Consider the following 14,694-nt stretch of genomic DNA (forward strand, 5'->3'; position numbering starts at 1 on the left):
TTCTATTTATAACCCCTTGCCTTTTGATCACAGCCGTTCATTTCGTTTTAATCTGGGCCGTTCGTTTTTGATTGAATCTGGGCCGTCCGTGTATTTGAATCTGGGCCGTCCGATCGCGCGATTGATCTGGGCCGTCGGATCGCACCCACGCGGATCGCCAACGTGGCTCCTTTCGGAGTGACGCGATCTTGCCACGTGGCAGGCCCTGGTTGGCCGGGACTGCTGACCGGGCCTGCTGACGTGGCCCCCTTTTTTTTTTTTTTTTTTTTTCCTCCTTTCCGGGTGCTACATGAAGTGATCGAATCCATCTCATAACAAGTGGAATAATGCCACTAGAAAACATTTGATGAAGTAATAAAAGACTTGGTTTGTCACCATGGGATCCTCTCCTAGCATGATGGGTCTATCTTTACATATTGTACATCATGATCATTGTAGACTTGAGATATATTGATTACACTTTTTTAGGGACAAAAGGGGCTATTTTGATATTTTTTTTTTATTTTATATATTTATTATTATAATTTTAGAAAGATTAAATTATTGTGGATGTAGCCAACTAATTAGGAAATTGATTAAAGAATGTTCAGAGAAAAAAATTTGTAAAAAGGAATCAGAGTTTCATTGTTCGTTATTTAAATTTGAGAGGCTATAATCTGGCATGGAATATTCTATTAATATTTGCTTGTACTTTTACCCAAAAAGAATTAATATGACATTTAGTAATATAAGGTTGAATTAATTAAAAAGAACACTACTCGTTTTATCCAAACACAACAATAAAATTGATTCAGATTTCTGTAATTTTTTACTTTTTCATTTTTTTATTGTTTTGTTCCATCTATTTTAAAAAAGCATTACACCAGAACGAATTGATTACCTGATCGTATATCGAGAAATAATTATCTACCACATTTAAATTATTGAACTTTTTAAAGCTGAACTGACTTAGAAAAATTGGAAAAAGGCTGGTTTGCATCAAGTGACGGACAGATTTTTTCAGCACAGGAAGCTGCGGCAGCGTATTTTGGTTGGGTCGATAGCGGGTACAGTGGAATCTCCGCCATGGCAAGCGTTTGTCGGCAGACTTTAGGATAGAAAGAAAAAGAAAGCCTGGAGCAAAATGAACCGGTTTTATTTTTATTATTTAATCTTTTATTTGAAAAAGCAAGGTAAACCGGGTCAAATGAAGCAAATTGACATGTATTAAAAAGTGTCATTTTTAATTTCATTCATAACTAAAAATGGAGATTTATATATTACAACTGTTTTTTTTAGCGGATATAGTTATTAATAATTAATTTACCTGGTAAAATAAATGAATATATATATATATATATATGATACATGTAAGAAAACAGCAATAAGTAATAAATAACTGTAATAATCTTATTTTAGTGAATTTATTTAAAAATATATGTATTACATATGATATATTAATTAAATATATATTATTACACAATAAACCAATAAAATTTTATTGAATTAACAAAATCATACACGTTAATTAAAAATTCATCTTGGTGATAAGAGTAAAATGATGTTTAAAGTAAAATGTCATAGATATTTTAACTAATAAAATTTTAATTTTTATTTCATGAAATTATTCTGAAGCATTTTAATAATTGGAATTATTTTATGATTTTTTTTTTGGAACTATATTATTACACATAAAACTATATCATAATTTTTATAATTCTAATTCTAAGATAAATTTGTTATTTTTTATTTACGACTTGTGATAGTAAATTAGAATATCAAAATTATCATGATTTAAATTTAAATATCTGAAATAACAATCAGTATTTTTCATATAATCTTTTTAAATTTCTGGTAGACTTTTTGGATAACTTGTATTGTTGTGATGATTAGGAATTTGTTAATGCATTAGGGATGTGGGTAGGAGGCCATCAACTAATTATTCCCTTTTGGGTTAGCAAATTAAAATAAATATTTTTATAATTTAGTTGAATTTGGTATCCACGTGTAGTCCCGTACTAAATTTTTTATTTTTTAAAAAAAATAAAATAAAATAAAATTTTAAATTTACCTTAATTTCAAATTGTCCTTAAAATTAAATATAATTAATCACATTTAAGTCTGATTTTAAATCTATATTAAAATTTAAACATGATGAAATTTATATCTGACATTTATTCTTAAAAAATTAGAAGTTAAAATAAATAATAAATAAAAATATAAAGGGGCTGGCTTGGAGGAGATGGAGTAACTATAGAATAATTAATGATGGGTACTTTGATTGAAAATTCCATGCCAAGTTATTATTATGTCTATATATATAGAGATATGTGAAAGGCTCTGCTTCTGTCACAAACTTGAATGTTTTTTCAAAGTATACTAGTCAAGGGGTTGGACATGGGCATTGCAACTGCTCTTGTGATTCTTCTGGTGGCAGCTCCAGCGGTTCACGCGGTGGATCACATCGTTGGTGACAGCTCCGGATGGTCAACTCTTGGCGACTATGCAACTTGGGCTTCCGGAAAAACATTTAATGCGGGTGATAGTCTTGGTAATTTTAACTTTTTAAATAAACATCTAATTTAATTTTTTCTCTCTATTAAAAAATGATTATTAGTTTTTAATTTTATGAGATATATTAATGAGTTAAATACTAATGTAATTAATTAAATCTTTGGTTATTGAAAAAATAGTGTTCAATTATGATGGGAGCCATAAAGTGGATGTAGTAAGCAAAGATGGGTATGAAAATTGCGACTCAAGTAATGTTTTGGAGTCCCATCAAGGTGGAAGTACTACCATAAAACTAAAAGACGCCGGTCCAATGTACTTCATATGTCCTTCACTCGGCCATTGTAGCGGTGGCATGAAGCTTGCTATCACTGTTGCAGCTATTGTTACTAACACTCCACCTGCCTCTTCTTCTGGTGGCACCACCACTCCTTCCACTGTCTCATCACCTAAAACTCCTACCTCGACTTCATCACCACCACAATTATCTTCGCCTAACGATGCAACATTTATAAATTTTTCTAAGACAATTAATTATGTATTTCTTTTATTAGTGACCTTGTTCGTGTACTTGAATTAAAAAACAAACGTTGTCGAATGTAATTTTTATTTGATTGTTTAATTATTTGTGCGATTTTTTGCTCGTAATTTGGCAGAAATCGTAAATCACTATTATTTTTCTCCTTGTTTGATTGTATTATTTGTGAATTTTCCCAAATGCAATTGCAATATATCTTTTTTCTTTGGGTGGCGGGGAAGCATCAATTGTATTTTTCAATCTTATTTTTTTCCCTTTTTGGTAAATTGCTCCTTTATTCTTCCTTAATGAAAGAAACACTCACCTTTAGGCATTTACTTAGCCAAGCTCATAATTAAATACGTTTTGATTTCTAATTTTTATCTTACTTTCAACTTTGGTCAATAACTAAAATATTAAGCTCTAACTTTTATTATTATTTATTTTTGAAACCAAGTTATTTAGTTTCTCATCTCATTATATTAATGCATGACATGATGATAGCTAAAAGAAACTTTGACTCAGTTAAATTCAATTTCAATTTCTGTTTTTCCAAGTTGTTTGAACTTTAAGTGGGATTGAGATGAAATTAGTAGTTAATGCAATATAAATATGAGGTAGTCTCAAGTTTAGGATTAAAAAAGATCGTTTAAATCTTACCTACCTATATATTAATATTTCTTAATTTTTTATTAAAATATAAATGTATGTATAATTATTAATATTATAATTAAGCTATTTTGTTAAACCATTAAATTTGTTGTTGACATAATTAATTAACTATTATTTATTGTTAAAATATCTATAGGTGATTTTGATGATATATAATATTTAATTTATACTAAAAAATATTTTATGAGTTCTTCCAAAGTAATATGAATGCCAATAATCAAGAAAGAACACACTTTGATTGAAGAACTTCAAAGAAAATGAAAAATAAAGAAGTACAAGAGAAGACTAATATTTGATAACAACACTGCTTTCAACTTTTCTAAAAAACAATTCAAATCTACGGCTCGAGAAATTTTTGTTCAATTGTTTTTGAAACAATCTTCATAATGAAATTTGAAGTTTCGAGAAAAAATCATCAAAAATATTTTGGAAAAACTTTAAAATTAATTTATGAGAATTTCATTTTAGGAAATTTGATCATACAAATAAAGTATAATGTATTAACACTTTGAAACACATCTGACTATGAAATATTAATAAATACTAGAAACCATCATATTCAAGAACATTAAATCCTTTCATCTACCTCATACTTGTGTCTAATAAGATATTTTCTCCTAAATGTCTCTAAATTTCTTTTTCTATTTCATTTATGATAACTTTTGAGATTTAAAGGTTTAAATTTAAAAAAAAAAAAAAAAAAAACTTCTTAGCCTCTTTTTGAGCACTAAATTTAAAATTTTTAAACTTCAACTTGTATACTTATACTTTTAAAAAATGATAGTTTAGCTTCTAACTTTTTACTTGTTTTATTTTGGTATTATAAAAAAAGAGTGAGAACTCATTAGTGAGAAGCGTTTGAGAAAACACTTGTAAAAATAAGATTAACACCGAGAAATACAAGTAATGAAACGATGAGATTAACATTGGGAACAAGTATTATATAGGTGAGCTTGACATCAGTATTAACAAGCATTGTAAATGGTGTAGCATATCTCATTGGGAAAATAAGTAGTTGTAATCGATTAATTATTATGGAATTCTCAAGTTGGAGACTTGAGGAAAAGATGTTGCACCTATTAGGGCAAATCTCCAATAAATCATGTTTGCATCTTCTTTCTCTTATTGTTATTTAATTTCCTTGCATTTATTGTTCTTGAGTTGTATTAATTAAGCTTGAGTTGAATTTATTGTACAATATTGCTAATTGAATAGGAATCACCTATTGGTAACTTGAGATTATAGAGTAATTGAGTTAAGCTTAAAAATTAGTAAAAACTTGTGAAAACAAATTCACCTTATATTAGGTTGCACCAGTAATTTGGGATAAAAATTGATATTAAAAGCAAGTATTTAAATTTGTGGCTTAAGTATCTAAAGAAAAGGTCTAAAATGACAATCTCATATGGAGAGGTCAATCTACTAATTGAACCATTTTATTTCATGGAACAAATTATAACTATTAGAAATTTAGATATAAATTCAAGTCATGAATTATGAAGCGTGAAAAATTAATACGAATAGTTTTTCATGTTCCTATAGGAGAATATGAGACTAAGTTGTAGTGAAATTAGAGAATGAATAAAATAAAAATACATTTAACTACATACATTTGTGAATTAGATGTTAATGGATTCAATAGAATTTTTACTAGCAATCAACTAAGGAAATATTGAATAAGTTAAAAGTAAAATCAAGTTATGGAATAAAGTTATGAATTTTTTAAAATAAGCAAAAATGAATCTATTTGAGAAATGTTTACACGATTCACAACATTATCAACATTTTGCAATCACTTGGTTTTTACGAACAATAAACGTATAAGGAAGATTATTAAATATTTGTCAATGTCATGGGATTTAAAGGTGACCATAATTCAAGAGACTAAGGTTCTCAACATGCTTAGCTTAGATGAACTCTTGGGCTCTCTCGTGACTCATGAGTTAAACTCGAAGAGAAGAAAAGATTAAGATTAGAAAAAAAAAAAAAAAATTATAGCATTTTAAGCTTCTACTTATATGAGCACGGATGGTTTAAACCAATACAACAACTATCCAAGCCTTAGAGGCCATGAGTTGAATTATCTAAAGGAAGTTTTAAGATGTCAAACTCATCCAAAAGAAGTTACAAGCGATGAAAAGAAGATCTATGTGGCTAAGAGGAGGATCCATGCGGCAAGCTTTATTCTAATGAAGCTCCATGTGGCAAAGGGTGTCCGAACTACGAGCAAAGTGGATTGGCCTATAAATAAATGTCATAGGAATAGAATAAAGCCGAACAAGACATGGAGATCACAAATGATGGACTTGGACCATTTGGAAGGAGCATCATGATGTCTAGTGGGCCTATTATAAAAAGTAAAGGCCAAGATATGCAAACATGCATTTCAATTTGTTGTCCAAAGGTGGGATAAGTGAGGAAGAAAGACTTGGACCAAGTATGGAAGCCTACAAGGGAAGAAAAATAAACCCATTTGGCCAATAGCAAAGGCGTCCATGCATCCTCATCCCAAATGAGGGAAGTACCAAAGATATGTGGAAAATTGCCAAAATCGTAAGGGATTTTTTTCCCGATGAAAGGCATAGTTCTTTCCTTTTTTTTCCATCCCAAATCAACAATTAAAGTGTCTAATCATATCTTTTTTAAAAAATATATATTAAATATATAAAGAAATCATGAACATATTCATAACATCATTCTCTAATTTCACAAGACCATATTAATTAACTAATAATAACAAAAAATAATAAATATAATACTAAAACAAAAAAAATTGTACTTCAATATTTTCTTTTATGCTTTTGGCTCTTAAATAGTTTTATTAATAAATAAATAATAGAATAAATTACCAAATTAGTTTTTAATATTTGAGATTTATCATAACTTAGTTTATAATATTTTTTTATTATAATTTAATCTTTCTAATTGTTTTAAACCTTCAATTTTTTACATTAAAATAACTTGAATTGTTAGTCTAAATATACTTTAAAAAATAACTCAAAATAATAATTATCACTAAGTAATAAAAGTCAATTTTTTATTTTTTTTAAACACTAAATCATAATCTAACAATTTTAAAATTTTTTATTAAAAAATAAAAAAACAAACTTTTAAATTAAATAAAAAACATCATAAAACAATTTGTAACAACAAAATATATTACACCACAAGTGTAAAACTAAAATGGTAATTTACTCATAAAATATTTAAACATAGACATTTGAGGTTTATTGAATCAAACACAACCTACAATACTAGGATTTTATATAAATATATAATCATAAACATATGAGATATCTTGAATCAAACAACCTAAAATAGTAGGGTGGTTGCATTTTTACTTCTCTTCAAATATTCACCATGTTCAGATTTTGGAGTTGATTTCAGTTGAAGAAAAGAGAGAGTGGGAGAAAAGACAGAAGCTTATGGGAATCTTCCATGAGAGAGAGGGAAGCAAATTGAGGGAACATTAGAGAGCCATTGTAACATGGGTGTTGAGGGATTTGAATTTGGCGAAGCAAAGGAGAAAAGAGAGACGAACAGATTAATAAGTCTTCTATGGAGCTGAACAGATTAATCCTTCCATTACCATTACAAATTTTCATCTCTTATTTGATAGTTTGGCGCTCTTAAGAGTAATTTTGAGATTAATAGGCAAGGAACCCACACATAGCACTCAAAAACATGTTCTGAAACTAATTGCAATAGCATTTTATGTCACTAAAACTTTCAGTAACATGAAGGGAGCAAGAACAAGACAAAAAAGTTCACTGAAACTGATGTAGACATAACATGAAACTACGAGGATAAATAGCCAGACCAGCTGCAGCTAACATATCATTGAAGCCTTTTGCTTTACTCATAGATCCATTGGTGAATACTACTCTGCCAGCTAACAGGGCCTTCAGGAAACCACAGTGCAATTTCCTTCCCGGCACTCTCAACTGAATCACTGCCATGGATGACATTCCTGCAACCCCACAGTAATATTACTACACAGTATGCGGCACATTTTCTTGAAAAAATCTTCTTAAAAAGGTTGGTTTTAACCTACAAAAAAGAGCAGAGAGTAGATACTTTGAAAAAGGAAAATGGTGAATTACCTGCCAATTTCAATTGCAAAATCGCCTCGAATGGTTCCAGGGGCAGAATCTGCAGGGTTTGTGGCTCCGATAATCTTTCGGCCAGTTACAACGACATTCTTACCCTCCCAAACCATGGCAACAACAGGGCCAGAAATAATGTAATCAACAAGTCCGCTAAAGAAAGGCTTTGCAGACAGATCCTCATAATGCTTCTCGGCAAAAGAGCGTTCCACAGTCACTAGCTTCAAACCTAATATCACATACAGCCAAAGGAACAATTTAACAACCCATAAACTAGATACAAAATTTCAGGTACTTGCACTTAATTTAGTTTAAATTCTAATTCCATAGAATGTGATCGGCATACAATACAAATCATAGAAATCTTAGTAAAAATAACCATATATTTCTAAGTCACTTCCATATTCGAATCAAACTAAGTGTTTCTTGGTTGAAAGATGAGTATGCAAAAATGATACGAGTGTGAAATTAAAAATATGAGAGTTGATTTTATTATGCATCAAATATCATAATTATGACCAATTTCTAGTATAAAATAAATTTGAATCTAGAATTGAATGAGAATAGAATAGGTTTGACCGAAGAGGTAATTGCATTTCCAAAATTCACTAGGGCACTATCAGATTAAAGCAGAAAATGTTTGGTGAGGTTAATATTCAGATTAAACAAGAATTGAAAGTAATCATTCAAACAAACGTTACAGTCGTTGCTCAAACAATGCAGAATTTTGGAACTTAAAACACCAATCTGGACACAACAGTTGCAAGTCAGACTACTTTACCGTTCAAAGAAAAACCCTTCTTCTCAAATCTGCCAATGATCTCGCCAACCTGAAACCCATGCAGTTAAATTTTTGAAAATTTTGAATCCCACAAAATTCCCATGGCAACATAAACTAGCAATTGTCCATGAAACTTGTTGAAACAGATTTTATAAAGAAAAAACTTTTTCAGCGTCTAATTTTCTTTATGAGAGGCGCCTAAGCATTACCAAAAAACAGTGAGGAAAAGGAAAGAGAAAACTACGTTTTTAGTTATCAAAACATATGGCCATCTAAATAAAGTAGAAAAAATTCAAAAAAATAAAAGTTCAAAAAGTTGCATATAAAGCCGAATTCAGTTAATCTTCCACACAGTGAAAATACCCCATCCTATTTATCATCACAGCGATTCTCAATAAGTTCAATAGATCTAAGAAACACATCGAACTTCCTCAGAGAATATAAAATAAACTCAACTCGATTATCTTCTCTGATGATACAAATTTAAAAACAAAACCTATTCTCGATAACCAACAGTGTTAACAGAGAGAAGAGTGAAAGATTACCAGGCCTCTCTGGACTCCATCGGGCTTGATCATGATGAAAGTCTGCTCCATCTTGTAGGTTTACTGAGAGCGTGGCTGGCTACTAGAAATGAGTTAGTGGGTTAGGGAGGAGGAGGAGGGTTTTTATAGGCGGAGGAGACGGAAACCTAACCCTAATTGCAAGAGAATATTCGGAGTTGGGGAGGGGAGGGAGGAACACGTGTGGTTGAGCAGCAGCCAAGTGGGCCTGTGATTGGTGATTTGTGTGAATACAGACAGGTGGTATGAAGGCATTTTCCTTTAACACATCATTCTAACTTTATATCGAAAGAAAGAAAGAAAATTCATAATTTAAGATCTTAACTAAAATATATGGTAAATTAAATACTAAAACCTATAAAATAATTCATAAATTGTAAAAAAAAATGACATGTTTTTTTGCTAACAAGTCAACAATGTTGAGAAAATTAACTTATTACGTTATAAAAAAATTAATAAATTAACATTTAAATTTTAGTACAAATGATGACTCAAAAAAACTAAGATTATGTGCGGTTGCAATCTTTTATTAAAGATATTAAATTTAGAAAATATTTTATTAGCTAAATAGGAAAAATTAAAAAGATTTTTTTGTCAAAATCAAAGTTAAAATATGATTTTGATATGTTTAATTACATAAGTTAAAAATATATTATTTAAAAAAATAATTTATGCTCTCAATATTTTCTTTCCAATATTAAGTTTAAGTAAATTAACTCTTATAATTGTTATTATCTTAATTTAATTAATTCATAATTCAACATTACAATTATGTCAAGTAATTCATCATAAGTGGATCAATTATTGGGCTTTACCTCATCTATGATCATCATCAATAGCCAATGTGATAAAGGTTCTTTATAGTTACTTCTTATTCACGTTAAATATTATTTGTTTCACTATTACTTTAAATGGCAATTTAGTTTTCTTCCTGAATATTTTTGGGGGTCTTTATTTACTTGAGAACAATCGACTATTACATGGCCTTACTTGTTACAACCAAAAAAATAATAATTAGGTTCTTCTTGTTTGACTTTTATTAATGAGAGTTACACAAGAATTTCTCTTTTTCATCATTTTCTTTAGTTTTCTTAATAGGAAAGCAAGTTCCTCACCATTATTGCTTTCTTCCTCACTATTCTCCATTAGTGTGGAAACTCGAATAGTAACAATTTTTTTCTTCTTTTTATCTTCATCATCCGTTCTTTTGATAGTTAATTAATAGATCATAAAAGAACTATGAGATCATCCAAGCTAAACTTGTTGAGGTGATGCAGAATCCAAGATCAACAATACAATCAAAAATCTCGCACATAACATTAGCTTACGAAAATCTAAAATCCATAAGTAAACTCTCTCTAAGTGACCCGCACTCAACCTGTAACACCCAATTATTTTTATTATTTTTTATTTTTATTATTTCTATATAAATATAAATATTTATTAATTAAATTAAATTATTTTAATTTATTTTAATTTAATTAAATAAAAATAATAGTAGTAATAATAATAAAAATGGTGAAAAAAATAATTGAGGATTTAATTGAAAATAATTTTGGAAAAAATGAGTGAAAATTTGGATTCTTATAGTATTTTTGAAAGAAAAATCGAAAAATGGAGGTCAAAACGCAATTTAAAAAAGTTATGCCACGTCAACTGCTCGGTCAGTAGCCCCGACCAACCAGGATGCGCCAGGTGGCAGAGACGCTGACGCGGGAGGCCACATGGCAATCCGCGTGCACGCAATCGAACGGCTGAGATTAGTTTCCGCGCGCACAGACGGCCCAGATCAAAAATACGCACGGACGGCCCAGATTACATTGCACACAGACAGCCCAGATTCACTCCCTATTTAATCGCGATCGGACGGTCCAGATTAAAAGCGATGGATAGCCCAGATTAAAAGCGGATGGGTATAAATAACCCAATCCGCACCCAAACCCTAACCCTAGCCGCCAGAGCCCCTCGCTGGAGAAGACAGCCCAGCCGCCAAGGAGCCGACCGCCACATCGGAGTAATTTTCGACTGCCAAACAAATTAAAAAATTCTACCCTTTGCTCATAATTTGATTTCAAACCCACTCATGGCCAAATCGGAGTGAAAGAACCAGCCAATTGGCCGAAAAACGTCACTGAAGCTCAGCGGCGCCGCCGCGGGTGTTTTGATTTTTGCCTCCAATGAGGTCCTTCCCGATTCCCGTTTGATGTGATTTTTTTACAGGTTGACCGGAGTAAAACACCCAACCACAACGTGAGCCGGAGGAGCCTCCGCATCGGAGAGCCCTACCGCTAGTGAGTTTCGGTTTTCTACATTTTTTCGACCCACCGATGGCCCTAAGTGTCTTTTCTCACAGGAACCGATGCATATTTGGCTGAATTTGGCCGAAAACATCCAACCTGAGGCGGATCGCCACCGCGAGCGGATGGGGTATGGGGACGGCCCTGGAATTAAGATTATTAAGGGAAGTGGTTCACGTGTAGCGGGGATACCCTTACGGATCCCCATGGATACTAGTAGGCTGGTGAAAACGAGAAACGGTGATAATCAGTTATTGTTAATGAATACAGATTTATAATATGTTTTATATTACTGATTATGCATGAAATTGTGATCTATATGATATTACTGCTTCTATAATTTGTTTCTATCAATTCTCTGACGGTAAGAAAAAAGGTAAATAGTTTTATTTTAAATAAATGTATTGGTTTAAATCTACTGCTCCATTTGTTGTTTTAATTTTCTACCAACTTTTACTTATGTGACGGTGATATAATGTGATGTCCTTACTGGGCTAGTGTAGTTCATTCCTTATTTAACCATTTCAGATTAGGAGGACCTGGTTCTCGAGTCCGATCCATAAGAAGGCTGCGAGTAGATGGTAGATGCTTTATAGTTTCATTTATTTTTCTCATTTCTCGTATTTCTTTTAGAGAACTTATTCCGTGATGTTATTTAGTACTTTTAAGTTATTGTGTAAGGGATGTTAATCTTAATTTTTTATTTCGCTTCCGCACTTAGATTATTATATGTATTTCTTTTTGAATTTTCGGGGCCGTTACACAACCTGTGAATTCAAACCAAGGTAAATGAGAATAAAATTAGAATATAAAAGATGTTACGATTTACCTGATAAGTCGATTTGATTTCTTTATTCAACAAGAAGGTTGAAGCAACTTCACTTGATTGAACATTCACTCACAATTAGCAATAACTAAAAGTAAATAAATTAATATTTTATTAATTTAAAAAGTAGTTCAATTACATCATAATGGTGTGGCCTTTATATAGAAATCAATTCTAATTGAATTAATATAGGCCATTGGGTTGTTTCTTGACAATTCTTGGGCCTTTATCTTTAATTCTTAACTCACCCAATATTGGACTAAAAAATTAAAAGTTTGTTGGATCTTTTCAGCTTGGTTTCTTATGATTGGGCCTAAAGGAATTTGAATCATTTTCTATAATTCCCCAAGCCCATATTTTTTGTTGATCTTGGTTTGTTTTTGTACTTCGACCAATTTAGTAAAACAAAATTGGGCTCAAAACCTCATTCCAAAGGGGAAAGGGAATCCTTATCCCCATAGGATTGGGAATTCCTGCAAGTGCGGGAAAGTTCCTTTGCCCTATCTTCGTGTATGCGCGTGTTGGGCGTGTGCGTGTTGTCTCGGCGCAGTGGGTGGTTGTGCGTGTTGTTCTCATGCAGGCAGACATCCTTTCCTATGCGTTCTTCGTGGGTGAGCTCACAAGTGCGCTCGCAGGTGTGGGCTTGGTCTTGCTCGCAGTCATGCTTCTTTCGGGTATCCTGGAAATGTTGCTCGTGGGTGTCCATGTTCACATCATGAGGTCTGTTAACTCTTGAGTTATCAACATTTTTTTATCTAATGATTTTGGCAAGTATCTAAGAATTTTCTAGCAAGTTTATCACCATAAAAAATATTATTAAGTGATTTTAATGTATTAATAATATTAGTAAACCTTGTAGACAGTGACATGCATTTATGCTCACTCATTTTAAAGAATTCCTAATTTTGCACAAGAAAATTAACCTTTAATTTCTTAACTTGATTGGCTCTTCCATGTGTTATTTGTATTTTATTCTAAATTAGGTGGAGGTTTTATTAAACTCATTAACATCTAGTCTAAAATAACTTAAAACTCATTAACATCTAATTCAAAACAAAATATATTTGTGGCCTTAGCATTAAGTTTCATTAACTGCAATCACTTTTCATCTCATTCATCTTTTTTGTTTTACTATAATTTGGTCTTCTTTCTTCTTAAAGGGCACATATGGTTTATTTAAAATATCTTTTTCATCTTTTTCAATAACTATAATTTGTTCCAATGAATAGAAAAGGTCTACTGGTAGATTGACTCTTATTATATCTATTTGCTCTTTAAAAATCTTTACTCTAGATAGTTAATTAGTTAGTTAAAGGAAAGATCTGATACAATCGATGTCCCAAATGACAGTGTCAACTGGAAAGGGGGTGGGGGGGGGGGTGAATTTTAAGAATTTTCAATCTAATTTCAAGGCCCAATAAATGTGCATTTATATCTTAATTTTCGATCAAATTTCAACTTATTACAAAAGTAAATAATAAGTAAAAGGAAAAGGAAGAGAACATGAAACTAATTTATAGAGGTTCGACAATCCAATGTGCACTTACACCCTTTCCTCAAGCTAAATTTCACTATCTTCATCAATTTCCAACACAATGCTTGTTTATCAAAGTGTTTAACATTACTATTACAAATTTTATTATAGATACTTTACAACCAAGAAATGCATGTTTCTTTCTTATAAATCTTCCCAATAAAAACGAGTAAAAAAACAACATGTGCATTTATCTATCATAAAGAATAAATATTAGAAGTCGAAACTTAAAAGAACAAACCAGTAAGGCTCAAGAAGATATAGAAGAACATTTTCAAGTTTTTACTCTTTTTTAAAGATTAAAGAAAATTCAAGTGCTCAAAAAGTTGTAATAAAGGCATTTGAAAAAGGTATTTATGTAACCAACTCAAAAATTAACCATCACTCACGTCTAAAAGTAAGTAAGAGCCTTAAATCTTATTTTTTTTTTTATTTTTCTGGTAAGACTAAAAAATTTAGTTAGTGTTCATTGTGACACAAACATAAGTAAAATGCCTTTCAAATAAGATTGCACAATGTTTTATTTTATAACTAACACCTATGAACTTGAAAAGCTCAACTAGCATCATATATGATACAAAAATGATTAAGTGAGATTCAAATATGCACTCAAAATCTTAAGAACACTATCTTTCAAATAAAAAAGTCTCTTGTAATGTTACTTTATAGTCTTTTTTAAGAATAAGACAAACTATTAAATTAGTTTGAAAAGTTTGATACTTGTTACAATTTAGTTTGTAATATTTTTTTTAATTTTAAATACTTATTTTTCTTTAATTTTCTAAAAAAAACCAAAAATTGTTAAAATTATGTCCCAATACTTCAAAAATAATTGTAACTAATTAATTTAATTAATAAATTAAAAAAATAAAAAATATTATTGACATTTTTAATAATATTATTATCAA

At 30.7% G+C, this 14,694-nt stretch overlaps 1 protein-coding gene and 1 pseudogene across 1 annotated transcript; one reads left to right on the plus strand and one right to left on the minus strand.

The window, feature by feature from the left end:
* Positions 1 to 2,376: 2,376 nt before the first annotated feature.
* Positions 2,377 to 7,152, plus strand: LOC110818672 (mavicyanin pseudogene; annotated as a pseudogene).
* Positions 7,153 to 7,349: 197 nt separating this feature from the next.
* On the minus strand, positions 7,350 to 9,280 carry NDPK1 (nucleoside diphosphate kinase). Its single transcript, XM_022047612.2, has 4 exons — positions 9,112 to 9,280; positions 8,567 to 8,615; positions 7,783 to 8,014; positions 7,350 to 7,649 (listed from the first exon to the last, which is right to left on the minus strand). Exons 1-4 carry the CDS (start codon positions 9,160 to 9,162, stop codon positions 7,535 to 7,537), a joined length of 447 nt encoding a protein of 148 aa, XP_021903304.1. The 5' UTR covers positions 9,163 to 9,280; the 3' UTR covers positions 7,350 to 7,534.
* Between the last annotated feature and the right edge of the window lie 5,414 nt (positions 9,281 to 14,694).

This window comes from Carica papaya, chromosome 5 (genome assembly GCF_054855325.1).
Source record: "Carica papaya isolate Zhongbai chromosome 5, ASM5485532v1, whole genome shotgun sequence".
NCBI lineage: Eukaryota > Viridiplantae > Streptophyta > Magnoliopsida > Brassicales > Caricaceae > Carica > Carica papaya.

Bases quoted from the DNA above. Each gene is read 5' to 3' on its own strand.
- NDPK1 (XM_022047612.2), bottom strand. From the start codon at position 9,162: ATGGAGCAGACTTTCATCATGATCAAGCCCGATGGAGTCCAGAGAGGC. The intron at 8,616-9,111 runs GTAATCTTTCAC...CATGGGTTTCAG, and splicing joins ATGGAGTCCAGAGAGGCCTG to GTTGGCGAGATCATTGGCAG. The intron at 8,015-8,566 runs GTAAAGTAGTCT...ATGTGATATTAG, and splicing joins GAAGGGTTTTTCTTTGAACG to GTTTGAAGCTAGTGACTGTG.